At 35.9% G+C, this 25,387-nt stretch overlaps 4 protein-coding genes across 4 annotated transcripts; 1 reads left to right on the top strand and 3 right to left on the bottom strand.

Annotated features, from left to right (window-relative positions):
* Positions 1-288: 288 nt before the first annotated feature.
* On the bottom strand, positions 289-1,939 carry CPR1 (cuticular protein 1). The gene is made up of 2 exons (XM_011063244.2): positions 1,830-1,939; positions 289-1,206 (listed from the first exon to the last, which is right to left on the bottom strand). Exons 1-2 carry the CDS (start codon positions 1,839-1,841, stop codon positions 634-636), a joined length of 585 nt encoding a protein of 194 aa, XP_011061546.1. The 5' UTR covers positions 1,842-1,939; the 3' UTR covers positions 289-633.
* Positions 1,940-7,379: 5,440 nt separating this feature from the next.
* Positions 7,380-8,790, top strand: CPR2 (cuticular protein 2). Its single transcript, XM_087410308.1, has 2 exons — positions 7,380-7,488; positions 7,778-8,790. The coding sequence occupies exons 1-2, from the start codon at positions 7,477-7,479 to the stop codon at positions 8,681-8,683; spliced, it is 918 nt and encodes a 305-aa protein (XP_087266434.1). The 5' UTR covers positions 7,380-7,476; the 3' UTR covers positions 8,684-8,790.
* Positions 8,791-16,751: 7,961 nt separating this feature from the next.
* Positions 16,752-18,914, bottom strand: CPR3 (cuticular protein 3). The gene is made up of 2 exons (XM_011063345.2): positions 18,870-18,914; positions 16,752-17,967 (listed from the first exon to the last, which is right to left on the bottom strand). Exons 1-2 carry the CDS (start codon positions 18,879-18,881, stop codon positions 17,089-17,091), a joined length of 891 nt encoding a protein of 296 aa, XP_011061647.2. The 5' UTR covers positions 18,882-18,914; the 3' UTR covers positions 16,752-17,088.
* Positions 18,915-22,368: 3,454 nt separating this feature from the next.
* On the bottom strand, positions 22,369-25,329 carry CPR4 (cuticular protein 4). Its single transcript, XM_087410147.1, has 2 exons — positions 23,568-25,329; positions 22,369-23,247 (listed from the first exon to the last, which is right to left on the bottom strand). Exons 1-2 carry the CDS (start codon positions 23,577-23,579, stop codon positions 22,822-22,824), a joined length of 438 nt encoding a protein of 145 aa, XP_087266273.1. The 5' UTR covers positions 23,580-25,329; the 3' UTR covers positions 22,369-22,821.
* Positions 25,330-25,387: the final 58 nt, after the last annotated feature.

Here is a 25,387-nt window from a genome sequence, read left to right as displayed (position 1 = left end):
CATATTATGTTACGTTATGCCGATTACTCGCGTTTAAACATTTGAGTGCACATGTCTCTCCCGAATTATGTAATTTCAGGGCTCGTCGTTCGTGAAAACAGCATCAATTCCAATTTGAAAATGCCGAATAATGGAGTTTTTACCGAGTTTGATGGATGCTCGCTCGAGTAATTTTCGATAAAGAGGAAAATAGACTTTGCAACACTTTGCGTTTTCAGTAGTTTTAAACATTGAGAGCTTAATAATAATGACAATTAGGAAGAAGCAATAACTACGAATAAAAAATGATTCTGTGAGAAAATCATGATTATTACAACATTCAAAACACAATTATTCCAAATCTTATTCTAAATGATTGAAAAATATACACACACGCATCGAGAAAAAGATAGCTAAAGATATTTCTCCAGCATGATAAAATGGATTCTAATATATATATTAAAAAAGTACTCTTTCTAAGAAACGCAGCTGCTAATCCCGCAATTTAAATCAGATTTTTTTCTAAGTCCAGCTTAATTAACGAAAATACATTGTAGATAGGCGAAGATAATTTCGTAAGACTTATATGTACTTGCTACAAAAACTGAGATTTATTCGATAAGTATCATTCCTAAGTGGTGGTCAGGTCACAGTTCAGTGGAGGTAGGCAGCGGGGGCGGCGTAGGAGAAGGCGGCGGGCGCGGCGACCTTGGCGATCGGTGCGGTATAGGCGAAGGGAGCGTGAGCTATGGGGGCGGCGATCTTCGCAATCGGGGCAGCGTAGGCCAGAGGAGCAGGGGCCAGAGGGGTGTGGGCCACAGGGGTGGCGATCTTGGCGATCGGGGCAGCATAGGCGAGGGGTGCGGCGACCGGGGCGACAGCCTTGACAGCAACGGCGGCGGGTTCCTTGCGGACTACGGCGTTGAATCCATTGACTGGGTCAGCAGCGTATTCGACGATGCGCCTGGTGCCATCGGCTTCCAAGAGGGAGTAGCTACCCTGGACGAGGTCGCCATCACGGGTCTCCTGCTGGGTCTTGTCATCGCCAGTCAGGCTGTCGTGCACATCGTACGCATAGCTGTACTGTGGGTGCGGGTCGAAGTCTGCGTCAACGGCCTTGGCAACGGGGGCGGCTACAACCGCGGGAGCCGCAGCATAGGCCAGAGGGGCACCAGGCGCAATAATACCGGCGTTGGCGGCGGCGATCAGGGCGGCGAAAGCGATAAACTAGAGGAAAAAACGTAGCAAATAAATCGAATAAAATTGGGAAGAAAAGTGTCACTATAATAGAATTGGAAATACAGAATTAGATAGGAATATAAAACATATAGATAGATATATAGATATACAGAATTGATACAACAGTGCACAATATGAAAAGAATATATTAACTAATATAAATTAAATAACTCAGTGAAAATCATGATAAACATCGTTTGCATTTTGCACTTTAATAATGCACTTTTGCCAATCTCTTCGTAATAAAATTTTAATTTAAAATGCAAACAATAATTCATCCGATCTAAAGGGGGATATAAAAGACTTCATGAAGAAACTTGTAGCGTGAAAGTTGTTGCGGAATTTATGTAGGAAAATGTTAAATGTGCTACTTTTGAGTCGTCCCACAAATATCGTTAATTGCTCTATTTTTTTTATATTGATTAATGATATTACAAGATATCACCGTTATTATTTTCGAATTGTAATTACGGAGAACTCAATCAAAAATAAACTTTGCATTGTGAAGAACTTCACGAGACCGACGAGAATTATCGAGGATCAACCGAAAAACAATACTTTCCCGGCGTGGGTTGAATTTATGTCGAGAAGGACTCAAAAGGATGTAATACCTTGAAAGCCATTGCTGCTCAGGTAGTTTGTTCGATCTTGCAAGTCTGATGCGAATGATACCAATGGATAGATGGTTTTCGGCTTTTATACCACTCTGCCGGGAGCCCTGGAAGCCCACACCACATCACATCACATTACCGCCACACACACACACACATACACACACACACACACACACACACATATTAAATTGTACCCGCTCACTGATGTAACTGGGTGACGGTACCTTCGACGGCTACCTGATTCGCGGTCGCGAAGAGCGCAAAATTGAGCAAGAAATCGGACCACGCCCAATGAGAGCGACGAGCCGGGATCGGATCGGGCCCCTGCTCTCGCATCTTGAAGGACCAACGAACACCGGTCGTCATCGTCGGGGACTAGGCCACGTCCTTGCCACAAGTTACCTGATCCTTCTCCGTTCAACTCGCCTGTTCCATCAAAGGTTATTACAGAGCATTTATTCTTTTACTCTTTATTTTTCTCCAAATTTCTTCTTTTCTTTTCTTACGTATGCTTTTGTGAATTTGATGAGTTTTGTCAGTAAATTACGAAAATCCATACAATTTGTAGGATTCTTAATATAGAATAAAATGATTAATGTAATGCAAAAATAATTATACGAAAATGATCTCGCGCACTGATATTGATTATCTGTCCATGATCGTTAAGACCTTGTAATACTTATATTTCTTATATTTCAAGACTTTCCATCAGAAAGGCTCCAAACATCATATTTTAAGGAATATTTTTCTTCTTTAAAGATTGTACGTCCTTTTACATAAAATAAGATTGTTTTCTGATGCAAAAGTATGGATGTCAATTTGCAGACTCGATAAAAATATTTTAGATTTTTAAGTGCGATCTTTTTACTTTCAGTTACATAATCGCACGTAAACGAGCGAATACAACTAAATATTTTTATAAAGTATTTCTTTATATCATACTATATTCTTTATATCATACTTATATTTGCAGTCTTGGTTTATATATATAGAGCATAACTTCTCTCCTCTTCATGAAAACTGTCGGATCTATGAAGATCTGCTCATTATTTATAAACTTTCTCAGAATTCATTTCTCATTTTGTTCTCTTCGCAAATTTTTTTTTAACTCTGATCGGTAACTTTAATGCCGCGCGAAATAAGAATTCTTTCTTAATTCTCCATTACTCATTTGGTTTGGATATTCTGATCTTTATTGAAGTTTTTATATTACGGTGTTTTATATTACGGTGTTTTTTTTATGATTATTTCATTTGCTTAAAAATTATATTAGCATATACATGTTTTTTTTTTTGTAAAATAATTTTGTAAAATAATTTTTTTGCTGAATAGAGTTCATAAGTAATTTTGACAATTGAAACCAAAAATATTATAGCCAGATACTCTTGATTAAATATTTAATCTTAATTGCCAAGCATTCCCTCGTAATACGGAACGCAATCGATGTGACAAGTTGCATAGTACTGTGCAATAAAAAGTGACATGATGCTACTTGCATCAACTTGCGTGAGTAACAGCGATAGTGTGTCGATCAGTACTCAGGCCAGAAGTTAATGGATACATAGGCCGCCTACCCGGGTATCACCAGTTCAGATAATTATGCGAATCGTTTCGAAACACGTTGTCTCGTAATTTTGAAGCTTGATGGATTGTAATCTTCACGAAACGCACGTTAGCTAACGCGTATATGTAATAAGAGAGCGAACTCCATTCGGAAGTAATAATTCTAATATATGGAAATCGGAACATAAAACATTAAAGGAAATTTACATAATTTAATTTCACATACAATTAATTCTAATTTCAAACTTTATACATACCTGCAACACACAAGTTGCAAATTATAACTCGTAATAAATGTATGAAGTATTTATATCGATCCAGCAAATACTAACTAATAATAACAGCTGTTGGTTATAATTTTTCATTCATATAATTGTTGCAATTATATTACAGTTTTATTGTTGAGTGGAAAATTATAACTAACAGTTATATTATTAAATAATATTAAAGTAAAAACCGAGAAATGTTCAACACAAATGAATGAAGAAGGCCATATTCGGTCAAGATGAGTCTTGATGCTTAATATTATAATATTTTTGTACGAATTTTTACAATTTTTAATTCAAACACGATCTTGTAGAACGAAACTGGAGTATGTGTTATGTTATTGTTAATTAGTTTTTGCTAGGGATTTTAATATTTATTGAAGAAAGATGATACACATCAGATAAAATAATAAAGAGAGATCTCGATGTGTGCATGATTATATTAGCCTATTTAAAATAGTTGCGGTCCACTTAGTGTTGCAAATACTTTGAAGCATTCAATAAATAAATTAATCAATAAAAATTCTTCTGATTGGTCAATCGAATGCTTTGATACATAAGCATTTTATTTTTACATTAAGTGGACTGGTACTCAATATTGCATATTATATTAAAATTGTACGTACATATCGCGATGTTTGTTGCATTTTTCGAAGCTGGTACAAGTGAAAGATGCGCGTATGATCTTTTCATGTTGAGAGAAGCGAAGGTCATTAATTTTAATATATATAAATAAAACATACATTTTGAGTCGCGATAATGCAAGCGGCTTGACTTGAAATTATAATAAGACTTGTTCCGATAATTGACACGCGCCGCAGGGATCCGGATCAAAGCGTTGTTCCTAAGAAGGCAAGCTCGATTTCAACGTCCGGGTCATCCGGTATGTAATTTACTGCCGATTCACTGCATTTACTTCCTGGCACGACCTTCGATCGTTCCCATAATCGGCTGAATCAAAGCCAACAGGTCTCTTTTCCTTTCTTTTTTTTTCTTTCTTTACGCCAAATGAATTTATGTTCGTACCTCGTTAATTGTCCTTCTTATGGAGAAGCATCACATGCATTTTATACATCGTTAACATTATTACAACATATTTGTTGCTAACTGCGTATCCAATGCGACGATGCAATCGCATATCGTAAGATTGCATTTTAAATTAATTGATAATATTACTCATTACGTTATCATTCCTTATCACATTTGATGTTTTCTTTTATTATATTGAAAATAGAGGACTTGAATTCTTTCTTCTTTTTTATTAATTAAATCTTTTTCAACATATCTTTCTGAACAACACATTCAAAAGAAAAAATTCATAATCAATAATTTGTATAATTCAAATATAATTATATTTGTGTGTAGTCTTTCATTCACAGCATAAATTAAAATCTGTAAAAGATTATATCCGAAAAATACTGCAAAAACGATTTGCTTGATGCAAAACATATTTCAAATTTCCAAAAGTCTCTTCTTTGATCGCGCGTACGTTCAAAATTTTCGGCTTCTTTGTGTTTCAATTGTTAATTTTCAGATATTGGTCCCGGATTGAAACCCTCGATTTTCTCTTTAAATTGTGGATAAAATAACGATTTCACACGGATCTTGTGGGCAGTGGATCAGTCAGCAGAATGGACGACAAAAACGACGATGACGAGCGAAATCTCGAACCTCGATCAGCACAAAACTGGCCGATAATGCCCGCGGGCTTGCGATCGATTCGGGGCACGGGCCCCGAACGCGCGATATTCGGGCGACCCACCTATTTCTTCTTTATGAAAGTGCTCCACTTCTCTTTTTCTCTCTGGCACGGGCCCCGACGACGTTAGACGATATGTCGCAATAATGCGATCCCGGTCTGTCGCGACACATTTGGCAAAGACACGTAAATCGGAATGGCTTGAAAGTTTCACGACAATGACGAACGATATGTATATTCATGATTTTCATATTTCCGACACTATCTCTTGTGCGTAGGAAGATATCAAATATCCCGGAACAATTGATCATAATTATAATGAAGGAATTATTGTTCCTTTGTAGAAACTTTCAAGCCATTCCGATTTACGTGTCTTTGCCAAATGTGTCGTGACAGATCGGGATCGCATTATTACAACATATTGTAGGAAGAAAGGCGCGCTATAATATAAATATAATATAAAAATAAATACAATACACATAAATCTATTGTATTTTTATTAAATGAAATTATAAATATTATAATTTTGTAATCATTCATTTACTTATAAAATTAGAATATTTATAATTTTATTATTTTCTTGTTTGTTGTATTTATTTTTTATAAAGTTATAAATGTGTGAATGTACAGAATTAAACATTATTTATTATAATATTAATTAATATCAATTTTAACAGAAACAATAAAATTTTTACTCTCACACTTAACAAATTTTGTAATTTGTCATATATTTAAATAATGTAAATAGAGAATGTTCAAGCCGCAGACTATAATTTGAAGAATGGATTCAAAAACCATGGGAGTACACGGACGTAATAATATTTTTTTAAATATCTCTATTGTACCTGCTGAATTATTAAAATCACATTCTAAGAATAAAATTAGAATTGTCACATATTGACATGACGATCAACTTGACGATCAAACACATCTATACATTAACTCTTATCCCGATGGCTTTGAATTCTTAGTTTATTTTTTGCTGAGTCTAATGACGCAAACTTTCTCTCATATCATGTTGGAAATCTGTATTATAATTTAAATTTTCTAATCCATTCTCGACTGATGTCTTTCGAGAAATCGGCGTCTCGTTCAAGGACCGCGTACGAAAAGCGTAATTTGGCAGGGTCAGTAATGTATAGAACAGGGATATTGCACAATGACGCAAAAAGTTATGCCGAAAGATGAAAAAGAAACGAATGAATTGATTTGCAGTATCCTCCAAGAAATAAACGCAGAATGATTGATATAAATAAACGCGTATTGCGATTTATATTTTTTCGAATTTGTTTTATAAATAGAATAAATTCGTTAATACGGTAAAAAAGTAGCAATAATACTTTTTATTTTTTTATTTTGCTGTCAAAGAGCAACTTTTTATTGCTTAGTTAATAATGCAATAATAGTATAAAAAATTCTATAATGAAGAATTTAATGTCGAGATAAGAAAATTAAAATTATTTCTGTAATTTTTATATTCCATCCCAAATTAAGAAATTGTTTATTGTTGTTATAATTACTCGTTTGATACGTCAATTTTATACTGTAAAATGGAGTAAATTCCTAAAATCGAGATATAATATCTTATGTCCTGATTTTAGACAAACATTTAAATATCTAGATTTTTTTTAAATTTGGATTTTGAAAAAGCTCGTCTCGTCTGGACGAAAATTATCCCATTTTATAGTATAAAATTGACGAAACTCTTTACACAATTCAGTTAATAAGGTATGCCTAAAAAAATGTCATTCTCTTTGTCTCATTCACATGGTACATGGTGCATGGTATCGAAATGAGAAAAACCAGAATTGTCATAATTCGATTATACCAAAATCACTTGGAACTACTTCCGTCTTCGCCTAAAAAATTGCTGAGATAGATCCTTTCAAGTGTCCGCGAACTATCAGGAGCGAGGGTGCGCGATTGCAAGTGCCGGCCAAGTTCAAGTGCGGTCGGCAGTCAACGCCGACGAACTTTCAAAGTCCGACACTAAGATCGACGGTGGGGATTCATACAGTGGTGGACCAGACCACCGGGTATATAAAGCGGTCGCGATCAACATTGCACATCATCAGTCTTGCTTTGGTCGATCCAAACCAACCAAATCTACTCAAGAATGGCATTCAAGGTGGGTAGAGGATCGCAAACGCTGAGGATTTTCCAAATCCGTTAGACTGTGTTTAAAATCTATTATTTATTAAACTTTGTTGTACACTCGAAGTGCTCTTGAAACAAAGATTTACTTTTTGGAATTCGCTTTCGTAATAATATTAAAATTCGCGAGTGCACCTCAATAGGAATTGCTCCTCGCGCAAATTTCAAGTGCACATCGAAATGTAAAATCAAGATCAATTTGATATTGTCAAGTTCTCTCGTAAAACAGACAGAATAGAGATTTTACCAATATTCTTTTGCAGTTTGTCGTGTTTGCTGCCTTCGTGGCCGTCGCCAACGCCGGTGTTCTTGCGCCCGCCGCCCCCTTGGCTTATGCCGCGGGACCCGCAATCGTCGCCGCCGCTCCCGTTGCCAAGGCAGTGGTGGCTAAGGCTATCGACGCCGACTTCGACCCGCATCCACAATACAGCTACGCCTACGACGTGCACGACAGCCTGACCGGAGATGCCAAGAGCCAACACGAAACCCGTGACGGCGACCTCGTCCAGGGTAGCTATTCCCTCTTGGAAGCTGATGGCACCAGGCGCACTGTTGACTACACCGCTGACTCAGTCAACGGATTCAACGCCGTAGTCCGCAAGGAACCCGCCGCCGTTGCTGTCAAAGCCGTCGCCCCAGTTGCTGCCCCCATCGCACATGTCGCACACGCTGCACCCCTTGCCTACGCTGCCCCAGTCGCCAAGATCGCCGCTCCCATCGCCAAGCTGGCCACCCCAGTAGCTGCTGCACCCCTCGCCTACGCCGCTCCCGTCGCCAAGCTGGCCGCCCCGATTGCTGCTCCCCTCACCTATACCGCCCCCGTAGCTAAAATCGCCGCCCCTGCCGTAGCTCACTTCGCACACGCTGCACCCCTTACCTACACCGCCCACGCCTCTCCTCTCGCATATGCCGCGCACGCCTCTCCTCTCGCGTATGCCGCGCACGCCTCTCCTCTCGCGTATGCCGCGCACGCCTCTCCTCTCGCGTATGCCGCGCACGCCTCTCCTCTTGCGTATGCCGCGCACGCCGCCCCTCTAGCAGCTCCTCTTGCTAAAATTGCTGCTGCACCTGCCATCTCCTACGCCGCCCCGGCTGCATCTGCCATCTCCTACGCCACCCCGGCTGCATCTGCCATTTCTTATGCCGCCCCAACTGCCTACATCCACTAATCGTGTTGACCACGCCAATCTACATTGTCGACTCAGGCCGAACTTATTTATTTTTATATCATGTACATGTTCTTTTTATGTGACTGATTAAAGAAATTACATACATATTTGAGACTATTTGCTTTCGAAACCTTGTTAACCATTTCCTGCCGTACATCATGTAATATGTTAATACATGTACATATGTATTAAAATTAAATGTACAGTATATGTTGGCTACTTACATTTAAGCGAATTACTTGTAATAGTATATATGCCTAATGACGAGTATATGAATTGTATTCCATATTTATATGTGCAATACAAAAATATTTGCAAAAAATTAAAATATAAACGGACAGAGTCAAAGTCTTCCAATTCGAATATTATAATCAATTTAAAATAAAAAAAGATAAAGAAAAATGAAATACACAAAATCAAAATAGGTAGACAGGAATATTACACATTTGCGGTATTAATGATCAATTTTAATAAATTCATTACGATTTCAATCAACTGAATATAAAGATAAAATAGAAATATCTAAATAATTTATGAAATCACTGATGGAAAGTAATCAGAAAGATTATTTTGATTTGTTATATTGATTAATTTTATTGCATTCATAAAATAATCATCCAAGTATTATGTCTCTTATATGATACCAAAGGATCACACAAATATTCTAACATATTATAATTTACGTTCAAATATATAAATACATTTTCATTCTTTGTTTATGAAACATTTAAAGTTTTTGCAGGATAGTAAAAATATTATAAAGAAAAAATATTTTAGAAAAATACCTAAAATTCACGTTTAATTACTTATATGATATATTCACAAATTGAAGTATTTAACAATTTTTACCAAATTTTTGTTCTTGTTTCGAAGGATACCCACTATTTTCTGTTTATCAAACAGATGACATCGTATTAATCAAAAAGTTCACGTATCAATATTTATTTAAGCACTCTTACTGTTCTGAAATTTCCGAGAAAAGAATGGCGAAATAATTAAAGCAGTCAAAATCTAGATATCGAGCGATTACCATATATGATGTGCTAATCGTGTGCGTCATATGCGACATTCTAGATCGCGATTGCAATTCGTATTGTTCTGTGTCGTCATGCTAATATAAATTCACTACATGGTGTCGAAATTGCTCGCTGCTGTCGTTTATGCCGAATCTATTTCGCATCGTTTCGAACACCGACACTCTCGCGATTCAAGATTATCGAGAGCTGTCCCTGTGATGTATTTATGATGTGCGATATTAAACACCAATACGGATTATAAAACATAAATAAATTTTAGTTCTTAAAAACAGAAATAACACTTTACAGCTATTTGATTTTTATGATATTATCTGCCACTTTATTACTCGCTCTAATTTCCAATTACATAACTCGTGATTTAATCTTATAATATCTACAAAATTATGCCTTGTAAATTATTATTCATACTTTCGTGAAACAACTTTTATCAAATCTAGAATATGATATTTCAGGTATCGAATAATGTAAATCATCATAAGAATTAAAAATAGCTGTCTCACAATGATATCAAAATAAAGAGGAATGAATTTTCAAATTTTGTCGGTACTTTAAACGATCTGTTTCTAGATTCGATTTGACTTTTGTAACGGCTCGCCCCGAAAACAAGCAGCATTAAATTTCTCGGTCCTTGAACGGGCCGCACACGCCCTTGATGCATGGGGTAAACTTTCGCGCGTAATACCGTGGCGATCGGCATCACGTTATTTCTGGCGTTCGCCAGAATTGACCCACTTTCTCCGCTTTTCGCTCGTCCTTTCTCGAGCACCTCCCAAAGACGCGCGGCCGCGCAAGGATCGCGGAGCCTCCACTTTTGTTCGCCGGTCTCGATCGGCCGATTGCAAAAGTGCCGTTGCATCGCCTAAGAATCGCGGGCATGACAATGGAAAGACACCAATTTTGCGAATGCAATGTCGCCCGTCGTGTTCCGCCGATCGGCGATGACTCGCGCTGCGTGCGACATGGGTCACGTTAATTCGACTCATTCAGATAATTGAACCATTGAACATTCTGCCGAATAATTCTACCACATTGTATTCGCCTAATTATATTACATCGTAATGTATCCGATTTGATTTCGGATGATTTATATAATTTTAAGTGCAATTTTATCCGAACCTGATAATCGCTAAAAATAAAAATTACAATATTCTATCATCGAAACAGTTAATTTAATTTCGACTTTTATATCTCACATTACTAGTGACAAATTAACATTTAGGAGGATTTATTTTTTAAATCTTACAGAGAGAAAAATATTCTTTTTTGAATAAATGTTTGTTATAATTCATTATTTTCACTGTATACCTTGCCTTAAAATGATACTTTTCAGCATCATTATAGTGGCTTTCTCCCGTCTTCTTAAAGATTTATTTAAAATAAAATCCATTAAAGGTACACTTGAAGCTTCAAATCCCGAAGATCACGATCAGTTTTCATAGACCGGTATTTATTGTAGATTTAATTTTGTCTTAAATACAGTCTTAACATGTTATAAGTCAATTATAGAGCAGCATTTCATCTTAAGACATTTCTTAAAGCAGTCTTAAAATAAGAACAAATTATGAATACCATCCATAGTCACTTTTTATTTTAGGATCATTTTAAATGTTGTCTTAAGATGTCATAATTCAATCACACAGCCGTATTAACATCTAAAGATATTACTTAAGAAGGATAAAATAAGAACCGACTATGAATAGCGACCTTGTGATTGGCTTATGACGTCTTAAGACTGTACTTAAGACGATCTTGAATATAAGAACCCACTATGAATATCGGCATAAGTCTCGAGCATAAGCGAGCACGTAAGGAAGCAAAGAAACGTAGGAAGAAGAATTACGTATACACGCCAACCAAATTCGAGCTCATTCGTTCGCACGGCGCCGCGCTGAATTCATTTGCCGTGGGAGAAAGGCGTCCAAATTCCAGGCCTCGATTTAAATTGCGTTGCGTAACAGGGCAGGCAGACCACTCGCACTTTTCGGGAAGCGCGTACACGCGTTATTTCTCGACCAGACGATTCCACGAAAATGATCGGTATAGTGATCTACATATTGAAATACCGTCTACAATAACGGCCTTGATACTAAAGGTTACCGTTCTTATATATTTTGAATTGCTTATATATTATGCTAATACATGATTCATATATTAGATCCATTAATAGTACCAGGATCATTTTATTTATCAAACATCTTGATCATTTCTCAAGATTGAAGTTTCGAATTAACAGACACTCACTTTTCCAATTTTTATTCAATTCTAGCTTTTTCTTTTTGGTCCTCAATTTATTATTATTATAAATATTCGGTTATACAATTAAATTGTAAAGAGGTAGTTGCTATAGAAAGTAGTTCTGAGACAAGACTTGTTAAATATTTTCTTTGTGTATAGAGTTGAAACTGAAGGGATCCAACATCAATGTATTAAAATATAATTAAATCAAGCTTGTTGAAACCGGTCATTAGCTATGCAAATTCGAGGGCGCGATCACGTTATGGTGAGTGGATATATCGCGAATAACCTTCCTTCACGACAACAAATCAACATGGTTAATCCTCAATTAATATTTATTGGCCTGATCTTGTTCTTATCTCGTATCTCACTTGATTTTCACGGTTTCTCATTAGCGCGATTTCTTGTTTTGTAAGGATAAGCCACTAATAATTCTAGACGCGCACGTGGGAGATAAAATGACTTTTAGAAGTAAAGAAAAAAGGATCGTATAATTTTCAATGAAGGGAGGCGTACAGTTGCACAATCGTTAAATCGCGAGAGTGTCGTAAGAGAGTTCTTAATGACGCGAGTGAATAAAGATGCAGTCAAGATATTTTTGGAGTCGATAAGATTTTAAAATTGTGATGCCCACAACATACAACGTAACGTGAAATTGCATTTTAATATAAAATATATAATATATACTATATTTAATCTGTGATATCGTCCCGTTTGCTTTTCGCCTTTCATATGTGCGACATATCTTCGATATTTTATAGCTAAAAATTCAGAATAAAAGTAAAAAGTATGAAACACGCCAATAGCTAAGGAGTGATCAAACTCCTTAATCAGTATAATGCAGGAGAATCTTTACGTGTTTCATACTATTTATTTTTATTCTGAATTTTTAACTATATGATGGCACACATCCCTTGCTGATAATTAAGAACAAGGTAAATATATAAATAAACAGTGAATTCTACTTTCTGAGAATATAAAGAATTAATTCTTTATATTCTTCCTCATTTTTTTTATCCTTTTTCGTCAATAATTTATTTGACGCTCATGACAACTGTCATTAATAATAAAATGGACTGCCTTAACATCTGCTTCGTTTATGCACTTTAAAATGAGACGATCCCTCGGATTACGATGCGCCGATGAGAAATGATGGGGTCGAAGAAAGATCCTTGATTTAAATTTTACTTGTAGCTTCACCCGTGGATACCATCGCCGGACAGTGATTTATAAAAAGTAAGAAGATCAGTTGACAGCGAGTAATTTTTCAACGAGTTTGGGGAAACATTCGATATCCATTAAATGAGTGCGGCATTTACTCGACCCCTTTTTCACTTTCGTTGATAACCTTGGTCCACGTGAGTGTGGTTAAATAATAAAAAAATCATGTAACCTTAATCGGTGAGCTCAAATATTCTGTCGAGGATCGTACATGCAGGATCTTTTATTCGTTTTGTCGAAAATATCCGTTTAAAGCCGACAGTACACTCCGTTCATTTCGATTTGATTTCGTGATTCATTGCAATTAGATTACTGTAGATATCAATTTTTGAAAAAATTTATATCCTTAATAAATTGCCACTTAATAAATATTGTAATGTGAAATAGATTTAATTTCATATCTTTATAAAAAATATTTCAAGGCAGCATATATAACTTTCTTCCATTTATAGAGAGATAAAGAGAATCGATGATTTGTTTTAAATGATGATAAAAGACTATGTTAAATTTGCCAACAATTTATCCCGGTAATTACTTGAACTTGTATAGGCATGATCTCTTTTAATACAGCAAAGTGTAATTTAATTTAAAAATAAAATGAAGATAAACATTGTATTAATCTGATTGAATTAATCTGACATGGGTGCGCAATGTACTGTTCGTTTAATTCATCAATTTAAACGTAAGGTACTCCAGTCACGATGTAGTTGCAGTTACCGCAAGTGCTACGTGCATGCTTTGCAAATCGAGTGTTAATGTCGTTAATAACGACGCGATTTCGCGCATCACGTTAAGTGACCCTACGTAATTAATTACGCCTTATGATAAATTGATACAATCGAGCGAGAGGAGCGATTTTTTTCTACGGCTGTATTTCGTTGAATATATCATGTTTCCCTTCATTTCTCAAATTTCAATTAAACGAGGAATCAAATAATAATAAAAATTCAATGAAACCTGACATTTTTTTTCCTCTTATCAATTTTTCGCAAAAGTACCTGATAGGCAAGTGATAAACTCTCTGTCAAAGTCAGAGACGGCAATTAAAATCATCTATAATGAATCAGCGTGGGACGTATCGCGACTCGATTCTCGCCCGCGGCGATTCGCCTGTTCGCTCGGATTCCCGACCGGTCTCTCTGTCAAAAGTGGACCGGTCTTTTGTGCGTACGTAATACGGGGCGCGATTACGAGGTGCCGCATAGTGACATTGGGCGCGGTTCTTTGACGGCCGCGGCTGCAGTCGCGTTTTCTGTTCGGTGAAAGTCGATTCGCGAATGCGAACCACTCTCCTTCTCGTTCCTTTTTCGTTTCGCTGCACTCTGTTTTGTACGACTTGGAGAGACGAACAGAGAGAAAGAGAAAGAGAGAGAGCGAGAGAGAGAGAGAGAGAGAGAGAGAGAGAGAGAGAGCTTTTTTATGACGTCCGAATTACGTGTTACTCTTTTCTGAAACTTCTGTTTTATTCGAGGAATGACCGATGTGGTTCCTGGATGACATGTCTCTGCAAATAATAGTCAATGCTTAAGTCTTACATAATCTTTCGTAATAAACGACGCAAATATCGCAATACTTGAATTTCAATTGATTTATATTAAAACTTTATGTTAGCCAAAATTTTTTTTATATTAATTGTTACAGTTTTGTTGTTTAGGTGTTTGCGTAATATATAAAATAAAAAAGTATACAAGAAAAGAACGATTTTGTTGAAATATTTTTGTTGAAAAATAATTAGAGATGTAAATCTAAAAATAATTTTGTTACACTATATCAAAATAATGTATAGGACGTTGAAACTGGTTGTTGTACAATTAAACTTTTTGTAACACTGCTTTCATCATGCTTGAGTTTCTTACATAATTATTTTGGTGATCCAACAAAATTATTTTTAGATCAGAATTTATCTAAATTATCAGAGATTTAAACAAAAAGGAATGTTTTTCCAAGAAATGGTTTTATTCAAGTGTGTATTCTATTACTCAAAAAGATTTAAAAAATAAAAGAATTTAATCTTTTCTGATTTATAAAAAAAAATACACAAATATTTTATTTAAAAAAACGGTAATTTCCAATCTTGATACGTTCATATTTGTATTTTTTTATATTCATATATTTTCTGCATATTTACTATTTCTTTTGTGTTCTTATTTTTGCTAATGAATAAATGATTATAAATAAGTTGGTGATCAAATAGTTATGACATAATTTAAAAATGTTTATATATAAAAACAGTTCTTTTACTTGATTTTACTTTGTCAACGATTTTTGCGTTAAAAAAGCTACTACAGTAGTAGACATCGCTCACTGGGCAGACATCTGCGGCCGCGTTTACTTGCCTGATCCATTGACCTTTACTACTTACTCAGTGAAAAGAGATTTCGAAATATGAAACATTTTTCACATTATTTCAAGGATTCTACATACTGATATATAACTTTTCTCAATAATAAAAAATAATCTTTTTTATGATAAACATTTTCATTTTTATTAAAAAAATTTAAGTATTACGCAGAATATAATTTTCTCAAACGTAAAACGTTTCGTTCAATAATTATATAATTTCTGTACATGTCGTTGCATATAAACATACCCTTTTCAAGAAAAGGCGGCGACGATAATGACGTATTATAAAAAGACAATTCTTTTTATTGTGAACTGCCAATCAAGAGTGAAATGAAGACATTCCAAAGATGAAGACGGCAATTACCATGTTTTTACGATTTGTAGACTAATGGTCGTAATAATGATCTCCTTTTCACCATTAAAATTAAATGCGCGTAACTGAAGGTCGCCTTACGTGCATGCGTGTATTATACATATATGCGTGGCGTATGTTGCGTAAAGACGACGACAGGGGCCCGGTGCGCGTAACAACAGGCCCGACTTACGTAATAGCGAACGCTGGATGGATTGGGTCCCAACATGACAGCCGACCGACTCGTTGATGACATTGATCGACGCACATTCAGAGTTCGTCGCTTTTACTTGATGCGCACATGCCATCCAATTTTTGTAGCATGCATGCGACTTAAGATACGTAATCAATTAGGATATATTGACTGTCTCGTCAGCGGTCTCTTATCATTTCGGCCAATTACGCTTTTTTACTTCGTATTTTTCGGTTAGAATAAATGCCAGTATTTTATTATAGTTGATTCTTATTTCAAGACCGTTTTAAGTAATGTCTTAAGATGCTAATCCGATGCTCAGATTGATTTATATACCTACTTAAAATTGTAAATAGACATCACAGAAATGACGCACAGAATTGACGAATGTCAATCGCAGAAATTTTATATATGAAAAAGTATTGTTAGATTAGTGCAAAATTGGAACGAATAGTATAATAGAATATCCGATTTATGGTTTTCTAATCATTTTCAATAATTTTTTCGCGCAATTCTAGTAGTATTTTTCGTAAGTCTCGAAACAACAGTCTGAAGAAATTGACCGATCATAGTCATTATTCTTCTCACAATCAGTTATAATGGATCAGTTCTTATAAAGTTAAAGACTTACACTTATTGTGTTTCGATACTAAGGAAACAGTCAGGAAGAAACGAGATGATGATGTATAAGTAACTCATGGCAAACAATTTATTCTAGTTTTTGTCGTCAATAATCTTAACAAATAATTCGCACGGAAAAAAAAACACAGCTGAAAACTTTGCTGATTCATCAAATCTACAGTCATAATATACAAACAGTCAATTTTCTATGTTAAAGTAGCAAAGTTGACAGCTTATATATATAGCTTATATATAATAACATTAGCGATTTGTTAAACCATCAAATCTTCTTAGTTAGATGTTGAATTCGCGCAGTAAGTTATAGGTTTGCTGTACCACCCAATTTATTTATTTCTTTTTTTCGTGCGGAGAAATAATAATTCGAGGTAGATACGTGGATAGTTTACGTCAACGCGGCGGCGGGGGTGTAAGTCAGGCCGTTGAGGGGTGCAGTGTAGGCGAACGGCGAAGAGTACGCGGCGCTATACGCGGCGTAAGGGTAAGCGGGGTACGTGGCTATCGCCCTGGCAGCAGCTGGAAGATTGATCAATTGGGGATTCGCGACTTGTCGCTCGATTTGTCCAGCCGTCGGTCCGACGATCCGTGCGGATTGTTGCGCGGTCTGTTGTTCCTGCTGCTGCTCTTGTGGTTGATGCTTCTGGATCTGTAATTTCGACGACCGTTGTCTCTGCTGCTCCTGCAGCTGCTGCAATTGTCGCAGCTGCTGCTGCTCCTGTTGCTGGTGCTGTTGCTCCTGCAGCCGCTGCAACTGTTGCAACTGTTGACGCTGGATCTCTTGCTCGCGCGTCGTTGGTTTCGCTTTTAAGGGACCCGACCGGGTGTCGAGTACCTCGACGTCGGAATCGGGCCCGACGGCGGGGATCGACGGTGCCGGGGCAGCGGCGGGTGTTGTCGGTATGCCAACTGGAGTCAACGCGGCCGGTCTGAGCGGTAACACTGGTGCCGCTATGGCGGCGACCACCGGTTCTCTGCTGACGATCGCATTGAAGCCGTTGATCGGGTCCGCGGTGTACTCGACGATGCGACGCGTACCGTCGGCCTCGATCAGGCTATAACTGCCGCGCACGATGTCGCCGTTGCGGGTCTCATACTGGGCCTTGGAGTCACCGGTCACCGCATCCTGCACGTCATACGCGAAGCTGTACTGTGGCGCTGGATCGAACTCCTCCAGCTTCGCCAGAGGCACCACCGCTGCTGCCGCTGGCACGGCAGGCACCACTGCCCCTCGAGCGAGCACCGCCAGTCCCAGAAAGAAAAAGAGCTGAAAATTAATGTGAAATCAGCAACACTCCAATTACCTTATCGAATCTCTGGGATCTTAGCAGAAAGGCTTATAGTCTTAAGACAGTATCTTATGACTTAAGTCTTATGTCTTTAATAATGCACAAGAACTATCTTATGTCTTAAAGGTGTATAAATATAAAGTGCTTTTAAGATATAAGTCATAAGACAGTTCTTGTGCGTTACTAAAGACGTAATGGGTCTTCTACAATAAGTCATTAATCAGAAGCTAAAAATTCAGGATTGTGATTGGTTAATTTTTAGCTTCTGATCTATGATTAATGGCTTATTGTAGAAGGCCCATAAGACTTAACATCATAAGCTCATAAGACATTGCATCTTAAGATATTATAAGTCAGCCTTTCCGCTACAGCTCTAAGAGTGGACGTATCGAATCTTGCACAACGCATAATGTATAAATGAACTAAGAAGAGTCCTTTTATTTCCTTCCTTTTCATGAAACAAAAGACTGATTAGTTAATCTTCTTATACTTTATACATTATACGTTCTGCAAAACTCTATTCTCCAGCCTTAAAACACTTTAGCATCGATACGTATTTTATAGTAATGTTACACAAGGTCTGCGTTCGATTTTGACGCTCACGTGCTGTAAACTTCATTCCATCTTTTTTCCGTAGTAATGTATGATGTAATGAGCAGTAAAGATAGAATGAAGCTACAGCACGTGAGAGTCCAAATCGAACGTAGTCAAGATTTTTTACACATGCGTGGTCATTGATATTTGATGATAAAAGTACTTAAGTAAGCGTGGGAACCGATTACAAAATACAGTCTTTCGGACACAATCATTTCAAAGGATAACTGAAAAGAAGATTCTAATGCTTGAGTATGTCTTCCAGCTTCTCTCTTTTCTCCCTTACCGTGTCGACCATGTTTGCGCGCGAGAGGACCACCAGAAGAGGACTGATGCCTCGGGGTAAGATTGTCCGTACTTTTATACGTCGTCGCTTTTGTGTCATTTGACGACACAATGATGTTCCCTACAGCCACCTACGCCCCACCTAATCATTACCTCTGTCTCCTTCTTTCTTTTTCTATATCTTCCTCTCAGAGGCCGTGCGGTGACCTCCGTGATGATCATTGCGATGTACAAGGAGGTCCGACCTGCGGTTGTACCAATGTATGCGCGCTTATATGTTTCTTCATATCACCGCTGTCCGTTCGTACACGCGACTTGGATGCCAATATGCCGAAGACTCGAGACCTCGAGGTCGTTCGACGAAATCGTGGAACTGTGTACCCCGAACACGCTGCAAGACCCTCATTCTCTTTTTCCTCGCCTTTCTAGCTGTCGATAGGACAATTATACATACCTAGGAGAAACAATACATATGGAGTTTAGCTTAATCTACAATGTGCTCTTTGTTTCTGGTATTCAAGTTGGTTCTTATACTTAAAACATTCTTAAGTGCAGTCTTAAGATGTCACAAGCTAATGTCAGAACCATATTATTTTAAGACGATCTTAAAATAAAAATTAATTACGAATATGGACTATTTCTTACTTCTTATTAAACTAATAATTAAAAAATAGGCAATTGAGAGTTTTAATACGCGGTAATTAATGAGATGTAAAACACATTATTTGAAACACATTGTTTGAAAATATAATTGCACTAATTACCGCGTATTAAAACTCTCAATTGCCCATTTTTTAATTAATTATTAGTTTAATATCTCGAGAGCTCAATCTGTATTTTTATTTATTTTGTTTACTATTTTTTATTTCTTGTTTTTTCGAATCTTCTATTTCGTCGTTTTCTGTGGCGAGATAGAAGTTAACGGACTTGGGAAGAAACAAGAAGCACGTGACGAAGAAACACGATTGTCGATCGATTGCAAAGACAAAAAAAACAAGAGGTAAAAAGCAAGAAACAGGAAGAGAGAAATATTATAGATTAGGCTTTAAACTTTAGAAGCAAGATGCAACTCATATATGTACATTCGAATTGAAGAAAATTTTGTCGACAGCAAATTATGTGACATTTCGGAAAATGCTAAGAGTAGCAATTTAAAGACGATGACATGTAACAAAAAAGAAACTGCATAACATTAAATATAGGGCATTATAACGACGTTACATTTTTGTTATTTTTTTTTGGTAATGATTTGGTAACGCCCATTACTTTTTTTATTAGTAATGAAAAAGTAACGACGTTTTCTTTAGTAACAAGTAACAAAATTGAGTCTGTTATCATTACTTTTTTACTTTTTTATCACAACCATTATGGATAATAAGATATAAGTATTAAATAAACAAAAATTTTGCCTATTTTTGTTTAATTCACTATCTTCGTTTTAGCATAAAAACATTAAAAACTAAAATATCTATTATATAATAAAATATCATAGAATTAAACATAAGTATGTAAAATATTAATAAAAGATAAAAAAATGTTCGAAGATAAATATCTTTTTACATATCTTATGTTTAATTTGTTATGTTATTCTGTCTTAGCATTCTGTTCTCGAAGCCTGTTTTAATACTTAAAAAGAATGTAATTATATGCAGGAAACAGATTTATTTATCGATTTTGATGAAATTAGGATCATTCGATGTATTTTTGCACGAAATAAATGAATTTAACAGAATTCTTTATCTCAATAGTCATCAACTTTAATCAATCTCGGTTCGCCGAACTGAACAATACTTATTTTTCTGTCAGATTCGTTCATTTCGTGCAAGAATGCGTCGAATGACTCTAATTTTATCAAAATCGGTGAGTAAGTCCATCTCTTCCATAATTACAAAAAAAAATAACGAAAAGTAAGGATTTTTTTATCATTACTTTTAAGTTACTTTTTACAATCGGTAATGAGTTACTTTTTATTATAAATAATAGTAACACATTACTTTTAAGTAACTTCCCTGATTAAATATTATTCCATAACATTTTCATTCAATATATGATGATAATACTTTCTTTTTTAAATATAACTCTTCTGTAATAACTTTTCTGAGAGGAAGAAGTATTTTTAAAATTGCCAGTTCCAATGTTTGGAAAAGGATGAACAAACATGTTGCCTAATGTATAGGCACTAAACTCGATATGAACAAGCAATTGATAACCGAAATACGCGTAATCATATCCAATGCACGTATTCATACGTGTTGTGTGCCAATATGTCGAATACAGACAGTCTATCAAGGCCGTTCGACGAAAGAACGAAGACGGCCACACATCCTGCAATCGGTTGAATTTTATTATACATTCAGTAGGAGCGACGCTAACACGAGTTGTGTTAACACGACTCGATGTATACTATTGCGTTAATTACCATTCGCGTAACTGTTAGTTGCTTGACCGTTAGTCTACAATTCTCACTTATATTTCATAGCAATAGTTGTGCCGTCTACATACGATCTTATCTTGAAAATGTCAAACATATCTCAATTAAAAATGGACAAACGTAAAGATTTTTCTGTAAACATTTTTGCAAATCTAACATTTTCTTAAAGATTAAAACTGTACGTATTTGATTTTAAAATTTATATTTGAAGTTACTTCAAGCAATCAATTTCGAATCAACAAAAATGTATTCCATTTTTAATAAAATAATCTATGAAACAATAATTTAAATTATTTAAAAAATTATGTGCAAAAGATCACTTTCGTCATTTTTATTTCTTTTACTTTTTTTTATTATTATATAATCACTTTTAGAGACCACTTTTATTTATTTTTTATTTAGAATGTATATTCGGATATAAATTAATAATCGCCATCAAAACGAACTTGACAATCTATATGATATAAAATCAGTCATCAATTAATACGTTATTAATTTTTGACAAGAAAGCAATGACCTTTTTTGAAAAAGAAAGTTTTTTAAAAATCTTATGATTACAAGGACATCAAAATGAGGACATCAAAAGTTATATGAATCTTATTTCACTATTTTACTTGAAAGATTCTTTTATTTATATCTCATTTTGCTATTATATAACTAATTAAATTTGCAATAATACGTATTTCTTAGAGATTCCTATATAATATGTAAAATATAAGTATCACAGTATAATGTATGTTCCACATAAATTTGTCGCTTGTAAGTTTTGCATCGATATATATAATCTGATAATCTGTAAACTTTCACACAATTATATTCACAATGGAGAGTTTATGACCCGATTCGCGAAATTTACATGCTATTACATAACTTAACAGTTTTATTCGCGTAACATTAATTCGTTCATTGTAACTTGTTTTGTATAAACTCACGAAAAATTTATGAAAATACAAATTTGTGAAATACGCATCACGATAACGTTCTAAAGATACAATTAGAACAAAAAGGTCGACACGTAATCTATTAATAGCAAAGTTATTATGTCAAGATAAAATTAATTCGCACACAGTTTGTAAAAAAATCTTTAATAAAAATCAATCATTAACAATTAACGATTCATGCAACAACACATCAATACATTATATATAATGTGACTAGTTTTCGTCCTGTGGACACGAAAAAAAAGGTTTTACTAAAATATTTAAAAATTTAACTAGATATAGATAAAATAATTATGTAAAATAAAACTGGTTGCCAGAATGATAAAACTTTTTTGCAGTATTGCTCATCATGTTTAAAAGTGTTGCTTATTTAGATTGTTCAATTCGGAAAACAAGTTGATGTTACGTGTCATTATTTTAACGTTATTTTGATATTCAAGACATCATTTTGATATAAAAAAATGATAAATAACGTCTGCTTGTTGGGAATCATTTTTAAATTTATATCTAGCTAAATTTGTAGACACTTTAGTAAAATTGTTCTTTCCGTGGACTGTTATGAACAGTCATTATCACATTCTTCAGGGCTGATAAACGAGTGGAGGTGGGGCGACCTCGACGACGGGTTTCACCACTGCCAGAGGCTCTCGACGGACCACAGCGTTGAAGCCGTTCACAGGATCAGCCGTATACTCGACGATTCGCCTGGTACCATCAGCCTCGATGAAACTGTAACTGCCGCTGACGATGTCACCATTTCTGCTCTCGTGCTGACTCTTCGCATCACCAGTCAATGCATCCTGGACATTGTAGGCGTAACTGTATTGAGGATGAGGATCGTAATTTGTGGCATCAACTGCAGCAACTGGAAAAACCGGTTGTGCGGCCAAGGTAGCTGGAATGGCTGGTACAGCTGGACCAGTTGGAACAGCTGGAATGGCCGGGAAAGCTGATGGTATGACGGCGCCTCTGCATATCGCAAGCATTGCTACAGCCAAGATTGTAAACTGTAATATAATATCAAGTATTAATATAACGGTGTCTCTCAAATATTAAAAGAATATATCCTTACAGTACAAACCCAACAAACACAAAGTTACATATAACATAACTGTTAGTTGTAATTTCCCACTCAACAATATAAACTGTAATATAACACGTGTGTATTACAGTTATATTGTTGAATGAGAAATTAGCGATATTGCTGCAAATTCTGTGCTGTATGGATAAAGTGTAATAGCCAAAGGCTGTTCGAGAAATATTCCAAATTTATAATCGATTAAATCGAATTTGATGTATAAAATTTGTGTGCCATCCTTTAACATACCTTGACAGCCATTTTCTGTTTAATATGGCTTTGTGTACCGGTAAACGTGTCGCAAACAAGACTGACGTTCGGACAAACGATGACATACGTATTTATAGCAGCATCGGGGTGGTCAGCGGCTGCTCGTCACATCCCTCATTGCATCGCAAGCAGTCTTCGAAGTAGCGTAGTACGTGATGCGATGACAGAAGTTTCGCTCTCGATTTATGACTCGCCGATATACATACCGTGTGTACCGGACGAGGAAGAAAGAAAGTTCTGAGCGCCGAATTGGCCGGTTTATTAAATTCCTCACGGCATCGCTTAATCGCGCTCACCATTCACGGAATGTCTCGGGAGTCGCGCGTTCCGATGCAGTCATGGAATGTTAATTTTATTGCATAAACGCTACAAGCAAGAGAATGCATTACGCTACTCGTCGTTTTTCTTTTTTTTTCGTAAACGAAATTATTTAAACATTTTGAAGTACCTTTTTTTTCTGTAAAAGTTAGTATAGCATTTATAACGCGACGCACGCGAGAGTGGTGCAAAAACCAGTTTCGAACATAATTGTATGGACTTTGACGAGGGTGTACGTGTACTGTATAATTTCAGCCACAATTCCATACCGCAACAATTCAGCGTACAATTTCAGCGGGAGATTTTCGAAAGCAGATTTAAAGATAAAAAAAAAACGACGTGTGTGATTTAACGCCGAGTGTTTTTCGAGATCGGGAAGATTACGCGACTGCGAGGCGTGAGGAAACGAGATGAACGTGACCAATAATTCTCCTATGCAACAGCACACCGATGGTGCTTTCACCCTTGCGTAATTCTGGCGATTTTGGTACTGGCTATAAGTATAACCAGTGGCTTCCGCCACGTCGCGAGGTGACGGACCGGGAATATCAATAAATGTGAGGATGATTCATTTTCGGAAGAGTCTCGTATTTTGTCTTCGGATGAGGACGCGCGAATACGATCGTCGTTAATTTTTCCGACACGAGGCGTTATGAAAAAAATATTACATATGGGAGTTCTTTAATCCATAACTAATATACATGAATCCAATGGACCCATCAGTTAAGAATTAAAGAGCTATTCCACGATAGCGTAAAATCATGTAATAGCGAGAGCCATGGAATCTTGCATAATGCATAACACATAATGCATAAAAAATGAACCAATCATTTCTTCGTTTGCTTCCTTTCCATGAAATAAAAGATTCTAATTCTTTATTTATATATTATTAATTTATTATAATAATATTATTAGTCTCTTTCTATTTTGTCTTCGAAATAATTATCCGAATAATAATTCGAAAAGCATTTACATATTTAAAAATCCCAGGGAGTTTCCAAGACTCCACCTTTGCGTTATAAAAAATGCGATGTACATCTATCACCGCCGAGGAGATTACGGATTCGTTAGACACGTGAATCATCTTCCTCTTGTCTCTTCTTCCTTCATAAACAAAAATGAGTCATTCAGTATATATATATATATATATTAAGGAGGACGAGCGTTGATCATGACCGTGAAACGACTCCGCAAACCACTCTTGCTTACGCAACGTGTTATCGCTGATGCTTCTTCGTCTCTTTCTCTATCTCGAAAAAGATTCCGTTACGGATTTATATAATTAATTGTATGTGTTATACACTACATAAAACCAAATGGATTACATCAAACGTATGACACAATATAGAATTACATCAAACATATGATACAATTTAAAATGTTCGGAAATTACTCCTTTTATAAATATCCTTTTATAAATATTTAGAGGAGAAAAAAAATTAACGATATATTAGAATTTTTTATAAGATTATATATGTATG

This window comes from Acromyrmex echinatior, chromosome 10, assembly GCF_024713525.1.
Source record: "Acromyrmex echinatior isolate Ae372 chromosome 10, ASM2471352v2, whole genome shotgun sequence".
NCBI classification, from domain to species: Eukaryota; Metazoa; Arthropoda; class Insecta; order Hymenoptera; family Formicidae; genus Acromyrmex; species Acromyrmex echinatior.
Note: the sequence above shows the minus strand (reverse complement) of the source record. Positions and strands in the feature narration are given on the sequence as shown.